Source organism: Bidens hawaiensis, unplaced genomic scaffold (genome assembly GCF_021521415.1).
Source record: "Bidens hawaiensis isolate Kalapana, Puna unplaced genomic scaffold, B.hawaiensis_p1.1 tig00006171_1, whole genome shotgun sequence".
NCBI lineage: Eukaryota > Viridiplantae > Streptophyta > Magnoliopsida > Asterales > Asteraceae > Bidens > Bidens hawaiensis.
The window spans coordinates 793,314-811,984 of NW_027491409.1; the positions used below are offsets into that span (position 1 = coordinate 793,314).

Genomic DNA, 18,671 nt, shown 5'->3' on the forward strand with positions numbered 1-18,671 from the left:
ATCGATCCATGGACACAAATATTTCTAATAATAAATCTTCTTTTTAACTTAATTGGAGAAGATAATCATTTTGGGGTTGATTTTTAAACTTTCATAAAATAGCATATATATATATATATATATATATATATATATTCATATATATATATACAAGAAGAGAAATTCTAAATGAGTAATTCAATTATATGAAGGTTACCGTCTAAGATCAAGAATCCACTCCATTCTTCCTTGATGATTATAAAGTAAACATGTGATAAACTTGCCTTAATAATGTATGATAGAATAGCTCCTCATTTCTAAGTGAACATATCCTATGACATAAAAGAAAGTAGCATGCATATTTTCAAGTCAACTCTTGCTTAATTTCATGTCTACCACGAGAATGTCAATTTAAGTAGGCAAGTAGTTTAGTAAAGTAGAAAAATTTGGATTGACTTCGATTTCTCAAATACCAATTCTAACAACTTCGGTGGTTATAGTTGATCACACAACCTCCCCTTGGTTGATTGAAGTAGGTTATAATTACACATTCTCTTAGCATATGATGTCTTTAACTAGTATGATAACCTAAGCAATCTTGTTAACAATGTTATTTCAGAATTATCAACACTAAAGAAACAGATCATAGCTTATATCTCATCATTTCTAATTACAATATAAAGATCCATGTTTTATCTTGGATAAGTTATCTAAGTATTCCTTTTACCATTTCTAGTCTCCAAGAACATGAGTGAATGATGAATGATTGTTAATCATCAACCTTGATTTATTGAGTCAAAGTGATAAAACATTTTTCATCAAAGGATAATTGAAAGATAATCATGTAATTTACTAAACTAAATCACATATTTAAGATAATCATCAAGTAAAACAAAGCTTCTTCATAGAAATTAGATGGTAAATGGAGTTTTAGCTCATAATGAGCATCGTTATTAACATCAAAAGAGATGAAGATAACAAACACATGATCAAACTAGAACAATCTAACCAAATGTGGATTAATCTTCCATATTTAATGGTGATAGATGATGATGATGATGATAATCTCCAAGCCTTCAAACTCTCCACAAAACCTTCAATATGAGTGTAAAGTGGGTGTTTTTATAAGAGAACCCCGTATAGAACTCTATTCAAGCACACCAAATGAATGAAACATGTTCCACTATTTATAGACTGTCTGCGCACTCAGGCACGACCCCGTGTTTGGTGAGGCACATCCCCGTGTCCAGCTGTCCCCTCGCATTTAATGTTCTGTCAGATCGTACATGCTGACTCACCACCGGGGGGCGTGCTACATGATGCACGGGCCCGTGTTTTTGGGTGTCTGTGTATGTTATTTTGTCTTTTGAAATGTGGCCACGGCCCCATGTTCTCTAAAGCACGGCCTTGTGTCCAACTGTCCAATAGTTTGTCTTTTCTTGCAGACATTTGTCTTTTCTTGCACAAGAAAGCACGGGGGCGTGTTCCATGAAGCATGGGGGTGTGTTTTGCTATTTTCTTGGGTTTTCTTTTATTTTTCTTAGGCTTTTTATTCGTTTCTTCATTTAAGGCTTGGATTGACCTGGAAATACATTTTAACATGATAAGTGGTTATTTGAACTATATTATACAATAGAAGCTGCAGTTTTTTTAGATTATTTGATGCTAAAAAGATGTTTATTTTTATATACATCATTATCATGCTTCTTGCCAGAGGTAATGACATTAAAGATTCTACTACGGAGGTGCTTATTGGGGGATGTATCACAGTAGGTGAGCTTAAAAGTTGTTCCATAGTGAATCCTCCCGTTCCATTAGGAGTTATGGGTGAAGCTGTGAGGCTTACCATTTCCCGAGGAGAACTTGTATTTTCATATTCTCCTATCTGCGAGCTGTTATGTCCTTGAGTGTTTCTTCTTGATGGAGAAGGTATGCTTCTGTTTAACAGACGAGGCATGGGGAGAGTGTGACCTCAGGTTCCTCATTATAATCTAACCATATCCTTATCCCCTTAGCTCGTTATTCCTAAGCATAACTGTTCATCAGCTCCCTGAGCTGAAGAGTTCCGTTTAACACCCTACGGCGTCATATCTATTCTTTTCACCGGAAGGAAAAAATCACTCCTTGGGGAGAATGTTCCACTTTTAGACGAGGGTGGAATTTGGAATTTATAGGATTGTGATGACATGACCAAGGGTCGGCTTATTTCCGGTGAACTACGGCCAACGTTTTCCTCCGGCGAGGAGGCGTTTTCCGGCCGATCATCGTTCGTAGGAACGCCTTGATTAGGATCATTCTTTTCAGCCATAGAAATATAATACTTGAGAACAATGGAGCTAAGACTAGCGGAATTGTTGTTCTAAGTAGTGTTAGCCCCACGGTGGGCACCACTTGTTGCTACAACAGATATAGCACACAAAGAGAGTACGGCGGTTCAAGAGTCTGATCGTATCGAAGCTTCCTAACCTGCTAAGAATAAAAGAAAACACAATTGTTAGTCTCACCGTAGGAGGGGGCCTCCTACGATCAACCTCCGGCGTGAGAATCATTGATATGATACGAGAGATAAAGTAGGAGTATGTAGAGAGAGTTTAGAGAGAATAGGGTGAACGAGAATGAGAAAATACATTTTGTGAAATGTTCTATTTATAGGTGGTTTAGAAGCTTCTCCGGGGAAGCTGAAGCTTCTTAAGTAGAAAATGTTAGCTCTCCTTTCAGCTGGTGCAGACTGGGCAGATGCCATCTCTGTGTAACCCTCAATTGCTTTTATTTTGTCTTGTAGTTGTTTTTATTTTATGGCAGGTGTCAGCTTTTGAACAATGATGACTTTTTCTGAAGTTACTATAGCATAAGCTTCTTAGTCAACTTAGGAGACTTGTTGGGCAAGTGTCAGCCTTCCCCATCTGGCAGCTTATGCTTGCTACTCTTTACTTTATAAGCTTCCCTGCTTTTTAGTTGCTTTTCTATTATTAAGATTGTAGGTGGGTAAGGGTACCCACATCATCAATTGTAAAGGTTGCATGTGATTATGGTTAGTGCAAAACTAAAAGTTGAGAGATGTATACTTTGCCATATGTTTTAAGAGGGTAAAGTTAAAATATAAAGTACAACAAAAATGAGAAGGGTGAGAAGAAATCTAATCCATTGATCTTAAATTTGGATGGTGAAAATTAATTTAGGAATAAAAATTGAATAAAAATAAATGAGAAGGGCGTGAAGGTAAATAACCCACTTATGATGATTTTCTCTCTCCATATGCTAGGAACATGTCAATTTCTATATCATTTTAAAACGTCTATAACTATTTCATACGATATTTTTTTTAGAAATTTTTTTTCCATAATAACAAGCGTTTTTTAATCTTTAGTATGAATCATATTGTTATATAAAAATAAAAAGTTAGCGCGTTTTTTATATTGTGTTATTTGGTTGTTTATTGTGTTTTTAATTGAATTTTTCTATGCATTCTGTTATAAATTTTGGTCATTGTGTTTTTAAATTGATACTCATATTAAAGATAAAAATTAATACAAAGATTACATCATTGTGCCTTTTTGGTCGTCATTGTGTGTTTATGCAACATCATCTTTCTACTTATCAATTGTGATCAACATTCACTTAAGTTGAGAAAAATAGTATTATGTTCATTGTGTATTACGTTCAAGTCATTGTGTAATATGTAGATTTCATTTTGTTTTACGTTTCAGGTCATTGTGTTATATTTATTTATCATTGTGTCTTACGTTTCAGACCATTGTGTTATATGTATTCATTATTGTGCTTTACGTTTTATTTTATTGTGTAATATGTATTCATCATTGTGTTTTATGTATTAGATAATTTGTTGGTATTTTTTTATTATATTTACATATTAGTACACAATTGTGTTATTAATATTTAAAAAAACACAATGATCAGTTGAAAGACACAATAACAAAAAAACACATTGACAAACAGAAAGACACAATGTCGAAAAAAGACACAATGGTAAGCAAAAAAGACAAAATGACGTAAATTTTTTATACGTTTTTATATAACAAAATTATACTCACATTAAATATTAAAAAACGCTTGTTATTATAGTGAATTTTAATTTAAAAAAAATATCATATGAAAAAGTTATACACGTTTAAAAAATGGAGGAACTAACATGTGACTTGCATGTAGAGAGAGAAAATTTCTCTTTACTCCTTACTTGACACATATTAATTAATTAATTATGACTTCTGACAATTTTTATTTTTTTTTATTATTTGTAAAATAACTCAACCCATTTTAAGAGCCTAATATATTCAAGTATCACGAAGTTTGTGTGTTAATTATGTATACTGTAAAATTGATTATAACAACGTTTAGACAATTTCATTATTGCATAAACACAAATTATGATTTTGCTCTGTTCTAGTTACATTTAACCGATTATAGTTTTCATCGAAATGCGTGCAATACCAACTCCTTTACAACGATTACACTAAATAATAATAATAATAATAATATTGGTTTAATTTTAATACGGATACTATTTATCATATTCTTTTTAATAGCGTCTGGAGTTAACCCTAATACTTGGTAAGCATACATGTGTCGACCTCATTGGAGTGTCTCTATTGGTGGGGCTGAGAGATAGTGGTTTTGTTCGAGACAGACGGTTTTGAGGGCGGAATCTAGGAAGGTTGCTAAGCATGAGGTAGCGTGTTTGGAGAATCAGCACGTGTTCATTCCATTTGCCTTCGACACATTTGGATCCCTAGCTCCCGAGGCGGTTCGCTTCTTGGAACGGGTGCAGAAGGTGGTCCACAGTGACTCGCAGAGCCCGAGGAACCAATGATTTATATTTAATAGAATAGGCTTTGGGATCCAAAAGGGGATAGCGGCGCAACTTGTTGCTCGCTTACCCATTATCTAGATGTAGTTTGGTTTGTGTTAAATGATAATAAAAATATTTAGTAAAAACCAATCTTTATCATCATACCAAGCTAGTTTTGAGTAGAATGACCAAATGTATTTAAAACATTTTAGAAATGCTTTTTGTGGTCTTTTGACTTAGTCGGTAGCGAAGACTTGAATTTATAATCCTCATCCTTTTTTCTCCACCACAAAAAAATACGGTTGTGGTTTATGGGTTGTCTTTGATTTGTATTCATATAATCATATTCATATTTCATCTGACCTGGTCAATAATCTAACTCCTTAAATATCTTGTATCTCATCTCTCCTCCATCAAAGGAAAACATGTTCATCCTTAGACGAAAACTGCTCTTACGCTTGCTATCGTTTATTTTCATACACTTTATCCATACCACCATCACTTTAGCCCAACCCGATTTTGTTTCCTACTTCTGTGAAAATGCGGCTAACTATACGGCAAACAGCGCGTACCAAAGAAATCTGAACACCACCCTATCCGGCCTCCCCACCACCAACAACGGCTTTGGTTTCTACAGCCTCTCCATCGGCCAAGGCAACGATACGGTTAACTCGGTCGCCCTTTGTCGAGGCGACGTCAACCTGGACGCGTGTCAGAGCTGTCTTAATGACTCCATCGTCAACTTGAGAAAACTGTGTCCTAACCAAAAGGAAGCCATAGGATACTATGACAACTGTATGGTGAAATACTCAAATGACACAATACTGAGAAGCACACGGATAAAGTTTTATGTGTATCTGGCTAATTCCCAAAATGCAACGGATATTGATCGGTTCAATGGTGCTTTGGGGCCACTCTTGAAGAATCTGAGAGGTAACGCGTCCACCGGCGGTTCTTTACGGAAATTTGCCAGCGGGAGCACTGAGGGTCTGGCTTTGTCAACAATTTATGGGCTTGCGCAGTGTACTCCAGACCTATCCGAGCAACAGTGTAGTGACTGCTTGGAGGGTGCCACAAATGGAATTTCACAATGGTCTAATGGGAGAGTTGGAGCTAGAATTCTTCTGCCTATGTGTAATATTAGATATGAGACGTATCGCTTTTTTAACCAGACGGCTCCGGTCATCGCACCATCACCACCACCAATTTTGCAGCCATCTCCGCCAATTGCACGACCTTCACCACCACCAGGTGTGCATTATATTTTCTTTACATTAGTTTACTTTGACTAGTAGGGGTGTTGAATGACTACGACTAAATTAAAGGTTCTTGCTTGGCCTACGCAGTTACGTCCTAATCTAAACTTTGATTAATTGTTTTCCAAAAAGACGTGGGGGCTACACATATTTAAAAGTTGCAATTACTACTTCTAACGCGTCTCAACCATCTCCAGTTGTAATAAATAGAATAATGACACGTATAATAGTTATACAATATTTAGAAAACACTTCAAAAATTATGATAAACTTGTTTTGAACAATGATTTGAAACTATGAAAAGTCAATAATAGATTGAGAAAGCTTATCATCGTTTATATATTTATATACTAGCTTTTATCCCATATATTACGGATGTTGTTTCACATTACTCGTTTATAATATTTATATGTTTATAAGATTTTAATTTTATTTATTGTATAAAAGTTAATAATATACTTAATATTTATTTGATGATAAAATAGTTTCACAAATAAATTAGTGTTATAACTTGGTTTAAAAGTTATGAGTTTTGTGAGACCCATGACCCGCTTATTTTTTTACTATAAAATTGTTTTAATTATAAATACCATATATTTTTTTACACAAATCAGGTATTAATATTTAGTAAATTCATATTTTTTAGGATTTTCATATCAAATATTTGGTGAGATTAATTTTTAATTTAATGAGATGTTATGACCCGTTTAAGAAATATCTGGGTTTGGTGAGACCCATACCCGTGAATTCGGGTAAAATGTATGAGAATGTTTCATTTAAAAATAATAATGGAATCTGGTGACCTGAGAGAATATAGAAAGCAACCAAAGAGGTTTTAAATGTTTTCGTTTATATAGATTATAGATATTTAACATATATATATTGTTTGAGACTATATATTATATGGATAATTAATTTAAATAAAATATTTAACAAATAATAAAAATAAACTTTAACAATATGCGTATCATAAATAAAATCTCATTGTATTGTACAATTTAAAATTGTATAAAAACAATTAATTAGTTAATTAACTGACATTATTTTTTGTTATGTTTTTTAAGATTGCAAGAGCTTTTTGAAAAAAAAAACAAACATATAAACAAAACATGCATTATATATAATGTTAAAAAAACATACTTTTTTGTTAAAACTTAAAAGATATAAGGAAATCAAAATCATTGTTATTTTTAAATTTTAGAAATTTTGATATATGGACTTAATTTGAGGTTTTCTCTTAAAATAAATGTCAAAAAAAATATATATACTCCCTCCGTCTCATTATAAGTGTCTTACTTTGACTTTTCAAGTCTTTCTTTTGCAACTTTGACCGTAAATATTTTTGTTTGTGTCATATAATACTTGATGAAAATTATATCAATGTAAAATACATTTAAAACCCCATCCATTCATATATTTTACATCAAGTATTATATAACACAAACAAAAATGTTGTCGGTCAAAGTTAAACAAAAAAGACTTGAAAAATCAAACTATCACACTTATAATGAGACGGAGGGAGTATATGTCACTCTCTGGTTGCTCATCATCCTCTCCCAAGTCATCAGATTGTTTAATTTGTAATTTGAGACTTTTCATAAATCTTATACATTTGACCCGAATTCATGGGTATGTATTTCACCAAAACCCGAATTGTCCTTAAGTGGTTATAACACCTCGTTTGTTTATGGAACTCTTTCATAATCAAACAATAATTTTCATGGGTCTCACCAAACCCATATAGACCTTAAACGGGTTATAGCACCTCATTTATTTATGAAATAACCTCTTAATTATCAAACGATGTTGCGGGTCATGGGTCTCTAAACTCGGATAGCCTTAAAATGGGTTATAAAAATTACATTTATTTATAAAGCCATTTCGTCATCAAATTATAATTAATTTCTCTCATCTATGTATACTTCGTCGTTGGTATGTTCTCTCCATCCCCGGTTAACTTCTGATTACCACCCACCATTGCCAACCTTCTCTCTCATGTATCACATCAATTACCCCTTTTCATAAGACAAATATTTGTGTTTATATTTATTTCATACTAGGTTAGTTACCCGTGTAGCACACGGGTTAGAATAAGTAATTTTTTTAAATATAACATAATGTGAAATACAAAAAAAGTATCACATATATTAAGATATATTATACGGTAAAAAAATTACACATTACGCAATTTGGAAATAAAAAGTTGTTAGAAAATTCATAAATCATAAGTTATTTCTTTTTTATTTTATATATCAAAACTTAGTTATAAAGGGTCAAGTTATTTTACAAAGGGAAATAAAAATGAGAAGGATGAGAAGCCATAATTAATTGACATGTGCCAAGTAGGGACCAAAGGAAAAAGGGTATAGAGGTAATTGTATACATTTTCTCTCTCCACATGCAAGGCACATGTTAATACCCCCATCATTTTATAACTTTTATTTCATATGATATTTTTTTTAAATAAATTTCACCATAATAACAAGCGTTTTTTTATCTTTAATATGAGTATAATTTTGTTATATAAGAATAAAAAATAATTTACTTCATTATGTCTTTTTGCTTACCATTGTGTCTTTTTTCGTCATTGTGTCTTTCTGTTTATTATTGTGTTTTTTTGCCATTGTGACTTTCAACTAATCATTGTGTTTTTTTTTAAATACTAATAACACCATTGTGTAATAATAATATGTAAATGTAATGAAAAATACCAACAAATTATCTAATACTAAACACAATGATGAATGTATATTACACATTAACCTGAAACGTAAAACACAATAATGGATACATAAAACATAATGGCCTGAAACGTAAGACACAATGGTAAAATACATATAACACAATAACTTGAAACGTAAGACACAATGGTAAAATACATATAACACAATGACCTTAAACGTAAGACACACTGGTAAATACATATAACACAATGACCTTAAACGTAAGACACAATGGTAAATACATATAACACAATGACCTTAAATGTAAGACAAAATGGTAAATACATATAACACAATGACCTTAAACGTAAGACACAATGGTAAATGGATATAACACAATGACTTAAAACGTAAGACACAATGGTAAATACATATAGCACAATGACTTGAAATGTAAGACACAATGGTAAATACATATAACACAATGACCTTAAACGTAAGACACAATGGTAAATACATATAACACAATGACCTTAAACGTAAGACACAATGGTAAATACATTTAACACAATGACTATAAAAGTAAAACACAATAAAATCTACATATTACACAATGGCGTGAACGTAATACACAATCAACATAAAGCAAATGTTGAGCACAAAGACACAGTGACAAACGAAAGACACATTGACGTAATCTTTATTTTAATTTTGAGTTAAGTGCCATTTTAGTATCTGTGGTTTGTCCAGTTACGCAACTTTAGTACCATTTTTAAATTTATTGCAAATGGCTACCTCAGTTTTCTAAATCTTGCAATTTTAGTACTTTTTCTCTAACCACATCTATTTCATCCGTTAAGTCAGGGGGTACTTTGGTAATTTCTATTTTTTTTATTTTTTCTTTTCTTTTAAATTCCTTCCCCTTTTAAACTTTCATATCCCAAAAATCTCTTAACGCCTCAGCAACGATCGATCATCGATTCATAAAATTCTCGTACAACGAAAAGATAATCTGAAACGAAGATTGAAGAGCTCTAGAACTGCAAAGTTATTATTATGTTTCATAAACAGAGCAAAAGCAAATCAAAGCCCCAACAAACTTGCCGATGTAAAATCTGAAATTGAAGAAGTTAGATGTATAACTCAACGAATTCTAGGCAAAATCGTACAAATATTGAAACGAATTTGAAGCACCTATGATTTAGGGTTTTTAGTGTGAAAGTTGACCTGAAATTGTTAAAATTGTTGAAGTTACATATAACAATACTTCAGCTTCACCGGAAGTCAATCACCGTAAACTACTTAAGCTCACCGGCAAAACGCACCAGGTTGCCAGAAAACGTTCGTCTGAACTCAATCGTTGCTTCTTCCTGAACCATCATAAGCCTAATTCATTGCTGCTCGTTCTTCTCCACCATTGTCGGATACGGTGGAGGAACACTTGCCGCTAGAGTCGTCGCCATCGCCGCCAATTGAACTCGTTTTCCGCCGCCGCCGCTGCCGGAGATATGGCAACAGCCATCGGACTTCCTTACTGCCGTCACCGATACCTTGGAACTCGTCTGAAAACCGCTTTTGCAGTATCTTGACAACAATTGTTGGACCATAACCTCTTTTATCTTCGTCGTGTGTCTTTGTTGCAATTGTTTAAGGTTGCAGTAGTTTTAGGGTTGTGAAAGTTTAAAGGGGGATGTTTTTAAAATAAAAAAAATAAAGAAAATTAGATATTACCAAAGTACCCCTGACTTAACGGATGAAATAGACGGGATTAGAAACAAAGTATTAAAATTGCAAGATTTAGAAAACTGAGGTAGCCATTTACAATAAATTCAAAAATGGTACTAAAGTTGCATAACTAGACAAACCACAGGTACTAACATGGTACTTAACTCTTAATATGAGTATCAGTTGAAAAACACAATGACCAAAATGTATAACACAATGCATAGAAAAACCCAATTAAAAAACACAATGGACAGCCGAATAACACAATACAAAAAAACCCACCAACTTTTTTTTATTTTTATATAACAATATGATATTCATATTAAAGATAAAAAACGCTCGTTATTTTGGTAAAAAAAATTTCTAAAAAAAACGTCGTATGAAAAAGTTATAAACGTTTTAAAATGATGGGGGATTGACATGTGTCTTGCATGTGGAGAGAGAAAGTCTTCATAAGTGAGTTATTACCTTCATGTCATTCTCATATATTTTAATTTAATTTTTATTTTTGAATTAATCTCTACCATCCAAATCTAAGATCAATGAATTGGATTCCTTCTCACTATTCTCATTTTTGTTGTCATTTATATTTTAACTTTACCCTAGTTGTAAATTGCTACCTTTTTAAACTAACTCGTGAACCAAAACTCATTTTAATCTTATACTGTTTTGACATGAACAATATTTGAAACTTTAACCGGTTAAAAGAAACCCACCCGTTTCGTATTGGTTACTTATAAAAATCTAATATTAATAATTAATGCAATATATTTTTATATTAAACAAATTAACATATTTATGATGGTATTAATTTTTTTAATGAGGATGGAATTATTAAAAATTCAAAATGAAATATTAAAAAGATAAATGTAATTAATATGAGAGAGATGAGTGAAAATTTTGTAAGAATAAACATAGTGATGACATATGAAATTTAGAAAGCTTTATTTATTAAATAGTATAGATAAGAAGATCAACATGTTCGTTTATGTTGGTTCATTTAAAAACTAAAAAACTTACACAACTCTATTGAAAAAACTTACACATCTTTATTTATTTATTATTTTTTAATGAGAAAGACATGGGAAACATTTTAGTTTTTTTTACTTTTTTCATTTTTTATATATATTTTGAGTTATGATTTTTTTTTGAATATTTTTATGTGGTTTTTCTTGTAGCCGCACATCCTTCTCACAATTCTCAATTTTGTCTTTATTTGTAGTCTAACCTTTACCATATATATATATATAATATATATATATATATATATATATATATATTATTTTTTTAATGAGAAAGACATGGGAAACATTTTAGTTTTTTTTTACTTTTTTCATTTTTTATATATATTTTAAGTTATGATTTTTTTTGAATATTTTTGTGTAGTTTTTCTTGTAGCCGCACATCCTTATCACAATTCTCAATTTTGTCTTTATTTGTAGTCTAACCTTTACCATATAAATATATATATATATATATATATATATATATATATATATATATATAATAAATTCACAAAAGTAGTCTTAGGAGGGACAATTCTTCCGGGACAATACAAAATAATCAGTATATCTAATTTTTAATAAGTAAAACGTGTTCGAATTCACATTATGTTTTGAAATAAACAAAGGACATGTTTTTTTTTTGAATTGTGAACTTTATAAACAAGGCCGAAGCCACAAGCCCTTCATAGCCCGGATGAAGGCAAAAGAACAAACCACTACTACATAAATTAAAATTTACACCAATTAGACCTAGTTAACGACTTGCAACTCGATCTATGTTTGAACCAGTGTTGTAAAACTCGGCCTAGGCGGCCGAGTACTCGGCGCCTAGGCGCTCCTCGGCACTTCACTGCACCGCTTTTCTTCTCCAAGGACAAAAACTCAGAATCAGCCCTAGGCGGTCCAACTCGGACCTAGGCGGATCTACTCGGCCGAGGCGGTCCAATTCGGTCTTAACAAAATTTTGACTTTTATTAAAAAAACTCAATTTTTTCAAGAGCTCACCACTGTTTTTTTTTTCTTTTCACGTTAAGACGCAACCTAATTTCAGTTCTAAACTCGCAACCACCACTGTTATCATCCGATTCGAAGTTCTAATATCGTAAACCTCTTATTTAAGTTAGATTGAGGTACGTCTTTCATCAATTAAGACATGTTCTTGAACTAATGTGTACGTTTTGTTGATTGTTTTTGTAATTTTCGTTTGTATTTTGTAGAATATTTAGTAAAATTTTGTTATTTAACATATATATAATATTCGAAAATGAATTCTTTATAAAATGCCATGTCCGAGTACTCCTCCAGTACACCCCACCCTCAGCTCAAGATAACATTGTATGGGAGAAAATAAGGGGCATCAAAGTACAATAGTGATAAAATTGATAATAGCACGTAGTAAAATTAATAATACTAATACATGTATAGATAACCATATAGAACTATATGAGAAGAGAAAACATAATGGTGTGTGACCAAAAACATGTAAAGAAAAACCGCTAAGGTATTCTTTTCTTCCTAAAAATCCTTAGCCTTAATTCTAAGTCTCCAATTTATTTTATTGTATGGACCCAAGCATCTCAATTTCACATTTCTTTTACAGAAAAAATAAAAAAGAAAAATAAAATAAATAAAAATGAAACCTAGTGAGGAATCATTACAAACTTTAGTTACCTGGGGCGTTTTTTCTGAGTGTAGCCTAAGTGACAACTGTTACAAGACGACACATTTTTCACTTTTTAATTAAACCACTAGTGATGACATTTTCCAACTTTTTGTTAAACCACTAGTGTTCAAACTAAATATTGTTTGTCACTAAAATATTTTGGTTTTTGCAGGCAAAAATAATAACACGACGAGAACTGTGATAATCATAACAGTCATTGTGATAATCATTGTCATTATAATAATTACTTCACTTTGTATCATAATGAGATTCAGGAAGAAGAAAAAGCAAATGACACCCTCTGTGGCCCCTCAAAGTATTCAGAGTAAGTTCTAAGTTCTTGACTTATAATTTATAGTTGGACCTAAGGAATCCTGGTTTATATTGTGAGCAAAGGTTTCGTTTTATAGCGAAAAGATCAACTCGCATTTTTTAGAATTCAAATTAATGACGTCGTCTCTAAAATGATTTCTAACTCGTGTTACTTTCGACTAGCTGACACGACAACTATGGATATTGGCACCGCTGAATCTTTGCAGTATGATTTTAGTGCTGTGAAAGCAGCAACAAATGACTTTTCTGAAGAAAATAAGCTCGGACGAGGTGGTTTTGGAACGGTTTACAAGGTATGAACCAATCAATCTTTGGTTGTTAGCATTATAAGAAGTATATTATTTGGAAATGCTTTGTTCTACTCTTTTAAAAATAAATGAATAATGATGAAACTAAACCTTTTCACACTTACACTTAAGTTTTATGAAGCTTATAACTATGATCATACGCATATATAAGTGTTAAAAGCTCATATATATTGTACCTAGTTATTTTAAAGGGTGTATAAACAAGAGTGTAGAAATATCATATTTGTAGGTTGTGACAAATATGAATCTTTACATAATTAAGCATTGGTTTAATTATGCTGTCATATGATATACACATAGGGTATTCTTGGTGAAAGGGATCATATAGCAGTCAAGAGGCTAGCACTGGATTCTGGACAAGGCGACACTGAATTCAAGAATGAGGTGTTGCTGATGGCGAAACTTCAGCATCGTAATTTAGTCCGATTGATAGGTTTCAGCATAGAAGGAAGCGAACGACTTCTCATTTATGAGTTCATGCCAAATGCAAGCCTTGATCAGTTTCTTTTTGGTATGTTCTTAACAACACATATCCTTATGAATACCACAAGTTGCATTAAACAAGGAGGGAAAAAAATGAACTAAACAGTAGTCATATACTGGGGTTGGATATTGTATTTTAGTAGCAAAATTGGCCATATTATCAACCAAATGGAAGATCTGATAGGTTTACAGTCTCATAGTATTATAAAGAATCAAAGAACATCATAAAAATCCTAAAACTTTGTGACGATAATGATGCATGATTAATTTAGTTATATAATGTGGGTAGAAAATGATGTTTAGTTGGACTAATGCATGATAATGATGTGGTCTGTAGATCCAGATAAACGTGTAGATCTTGATTGGGAAAAACGTTACAATATAATTAAAGGAATTGCGAAGGGACTATTATACCTTCATGAAGATTCCCGTCTAAGGATCATTCATCGTGATATGAAGGCAAGCAACGTTTTGTTAGATGCACAAATGACCCCCAAAATAGCTGATTTTGGTATGGCAAGGTTGTTTAAAACTGAGGAAACTCAAGGTGACACAAGCCGAATTGTTGGAACCTAGTAAGTACAGTTTGTCTTAAAGGTTTTTTTTTTTTGGTTTTGTTTTTTAACTATAACTCATGAGCCATTACGAATGTTGTTTTAAAGTTGTGGCTACAAATACAATCATCCGGTTTTTTTTGTTTTTGTGTGTTTTTTACAGGTGTACGTTGCAGGTTTAATAGTCTAAGGTGGCTTTTCTTAAATATATTCTTTATAGTAATAAAACAAAAATAACGAGTCATTCTTATAAGCCAATAATTGACATAAAAATGTGAAAAATATAATTTGTGATCATAGCATACAACCTTTGAAAGATTGTATGTGTTTTAACTTCAAACGTATTATGAGACATTGCCAAGTGGTACAATCATAGTACATCGTTTTCTCATGATCGTCATGTTTGTTTTACTAATGGTTCTATTCAGTATACGTAAGCGACTAAGCTGTTTGAGGGTACATGTATGTATAAAGAAAACTGCTAACCTTTTCACGTGTATGATTATAGCGGTTATATGGCACCTGAATATGCTATGCATGGCCAGTTCTCAGTAAAGTCTGATGTCTTTAGCTATGGGGTGCTAGTACTAGAGATGGTAACAGGTCAAAAGAACCAATGTTTTCAGAGCAAAGAAAGCGTAGAGGATCTTCTTAGCTTTGTAAGTATTCTCGCTTTCTAAGAAGTATGGAACAACATATATACTAACACAAGGGTCTTATATTATATTTGAGATCAAATAGTCAGTTAAACTTTTACATTTCCCTTTTACCTCTGGTGTAAGAAGTGTAAGAATCCTGGAAATAAGTTGTTAATATCTTTTAGGCATGGAAAAGCTGGCGGAATGGTACAGCATCAGATATAATAGATCCCACACTTAAGACAGGATCCGGATCATTACGTGACGTCATTAGAACCGTCCACATTGGGTTATTATGTGTCCAAGAAAATGTTAACGATAGACCAACTATGGCTTCAGTTGTGCTTATGCTTAATAGCTTCTCTATCACACTTCCGGTGCCAACAAAACCTGCATTTTTTGTACGCAGTACCATTGATCCTGAAATGCCACTCATACAAGAGTACAGGTCTTCGACAGAGAGCAGTGATTTAGGGAAACCAAAAATATCTAAATCCAGATCCAGATCTTCTCAGTATTCAGTAAATGAAGTTTCAATATCTGAATTTGGTCCTCGATAGGCATTTAGAATGCCCTTACTATGCTACACATTGACCGGATGGTTTTCTGTGATCGTGCAAACACTATTTGATTTTATGATTTATACTAGATTATAAGTTTGTGTATTATACGTGTTGAATACTTGTTATGTTACGTATTTCGTAATAAAAAAAGTTTTGTCTTTAAAAACCTCAAGTATTTCACGGGTTGAATAAACTCATGTACTAATAAGAAGAACAATTATGAAGTACTCCAATGACTAAGGAGCTAATAACAGAAGGTGTGTTTTATATCATAACATTAAAGGTATGTTTGGTATGACGTAATGGAATTGGTGGAGGGATGGAATGGATGAGGTAATGGAATGGACAAGGGAATGAAATGGATCATTACCATTTCATTTTCTTGTTTGGTTTCCATATAGGAATGGAATGATTTATCACTTTATTAGTATTATCATTAATATTAATAATGATAAATAATAATACAAATATTAATAATAACTAGTTTTTGAACCTATACGTTATGGTAATATTATCAAACAAAATAAAAATAATCATAAAAACGTGAATCACGTATGCATGTTATGAAGTGTTTTTAGTTCACAAAATTTGAATTAATAATAATGTTGATATATAATAATAATATTACAGTGTATTATACTAATCAATATTATTAAAAATAAAACGGTAATTATCATTCATAATATAATAATAATATAACAATAATAATATTAATAATTGTTGACTTTTCCATTCCTGAAGGAATGAAAAAAAAACACATTTTACCAAAAAATGAAAATGCTTAAAAAAGGAAATAATTTCATTCTTTAGGAATGGTCAATTTCATTACTTCATGATAATAAACATGCTTAATTTCATTCCTTTGGAATGTTCTATTCCATTTCGTCTTCCATTTATTCATACCAACCGCTACTTAGCGTTGACAAATTAATCCAGAACCCATAATTACAAAAAAGTCTAAGTTCAATTATATTACTAAAAAGTTAGGCTAAGACAACCTTTATTTTATAAAAAAACTACATTAGGTGAAGTTGCATTATACCTAATGAAACTTTTTTTGTTAGATAACGCAACTGTTTTTTCGAAAGCAACATTTTTAAAGCGTTGCATTTGAAAGAAACAGTTGTATTATCTAACAAAAAGGTTACATTAGGTCTAATGCAACTTTTTGTAAAATAAAGATTGCCTTAAACCAATTTTTTTGTGCCTAGAACACGTGGCATTTAGAGAATGACTCTCGGGCAAACAAATCCCGCTCATTTTTCCCCTATTCCGGTCTCATGGATCCGATTTGACCCAAATATGTGAAAGTCGGATCCCTTATAATCTTAATATTTCAAGGGTTCTTTTGTCTTCTCTTCTAGGGTTTCTGATATGACTCCTAAGAATATCGATTTAGTTTCATATTCCAGTCCACGCAATCAAGTCTCTCCATTCGATATTGACTTTTGTAACATATGAATATTAGCATCGATTAGGTAGATGACAGATTATCGATTTTTTTAATAACAAATGAACATTAAATCCTTTAGTTATTGAAATCAAATAGGGCTTATATGGGTGCTTTGATTTTGTCATATCTCATTGACAACAGATGAACATGAATCGATCAGGATTAATTTGTTTTGTACATTCTTGAGTTTTTTAACCAAGGAAAGAAAATGAAAGGAGAGGAAAGGATAAGAGAGGAAAGGGAAGGGAAGGAAATTTTTTTAATTAGGTTGTGTTCTTGAGTTGGAAGGAAATTAGAGGAAAGTAAATGATAACTATGTTAAAAAAATAGTTATCTTTAGTAATCATCCCATTTTTGGGATGATAACTTATTGGGAAAATACATTAATTTAATCCTTCCTAACTCCTCCTATTCCTTTCCTTTCCATGATAAAAAAAACTCAAAAACACCTATTTTTTAACTATCCTTAGTTTTCCTTTCCTTTCCCTTATTTAAAAAAAACTCAAGACTATTAGGGCTTATATTTTTGTTTATTATATTTTTGTTTATTTTAATATTTGATGTCCTAATCTTTTTTCTTAGAGTATTCAAACTCTGTTATGTTTTCGGTGAAAAAAGATTAAATTTTTGTTGGTTAAATTAGTGAATAAATTCTGAGTAGAGAACTTCCTTTTGCCATTTATTTGGAAATTCTAGAAATTGTGGAAGAATAATTTCATTTTCTCACCCCTCATCAGTTTACCTTTTGTTCACTATTAGTTTACGACCCGTTATTATAGAAGTTTAAGAATGAATGTCCATTTGTGTATATATCTAGGGAAGCAATTAGAAAGATGACGCGCCTGCAATCACCATAGCTGCAACAGTTGTTATTTTAAATATGTAAGTAGAAGCGGGAGAATCTTTGATGTTTGTAAGCACGCACTTGAATCTGCTATTATTTTTAGTTGCTTATTGTGTTGGTGTTGAATTAATTTATGTTGTTTTTTGCTTTATGTTTGGATGAAACTAGAGTTACTGGGTGGAGAAAGAAACAACTGTTAAGGTCTTGCTGGGCTAGGATCAAATTATGGCTTGGATTACATAGATGGAGCTTCATACAAGGTCAGCTTCATATATCTTCATTATTTTCTTATGTTGCATATTATCTTATTTGTTTCACAATAGAGGTGGTAAATGAGCTGGTCTGGCGGGTTGCATAATGGGTCAAGACAGCCCATTTTAGGTATTTAACATAAGGAA

The 18,671-nt window shown here is 32.0% G+C and overlaps 2 protein-coding genes across 2 annotated transcripts in view; both read left to right on the top strand.

The window, feature by feature from the left end:
• Positions 1-18,671, top strand: part of LOC143631627 (uncharacterized) — a 205,659-nt gene that overhangs the window by 138,784 nt on the left and 48,204 nt on the right. The window lies entirely within an intron of this gene.
• Positions 5,173-16,078, top strand: LOC143631637 (cysteine-rich receptor-like protein kinase 15). The gene is made up of 7 exons (XM_077100336.1): positions 5,173-6,037; positions 13,270-13,422; positions 13,593-13,723; positions 14,039-14,249; positions 14,559-14,796; positions 15,284-15,434; positions 15,599-16,078. The coding sequence occupies exons 1-7, from the start codon at positions 5,212-5,214 to the stop codon at positions 15,971-15,973; spliced, it is 2,085 nt and encodes a 694-aa protein (XP_076956451.1). The 5' UTR covers positions 5,173-5,211; the 3' UTR covers positions 15,974-16,078.

What these genes read in the sequence shown, in the direction of transcription:
- LOC143631637 (XM_077100336.1), top strand. Translation starts at nt 5,212, where the DNA reads ATGTTCATCCTTAGACGAAAACTGCTCTTACGCTTGCTATCGTTTATT. An exon ending in ACGACCTTCACCACCACCAG is followed by an intron (nt 6,038 to 13,269) that starts GTGTGCATTATA and finishes TGGTTTTTGCAG; the next exon opens with GCAAAAATAATAACACGACG. An exon ending in AGCCGAATTGTTGGAACCTA is followed by an intron (nt 14,797 to 15,283) that starts GTAAGTACAGTT and finishes GTATGATTATAG; the next exon opens with CGGTTATATGGCACCTGAAT.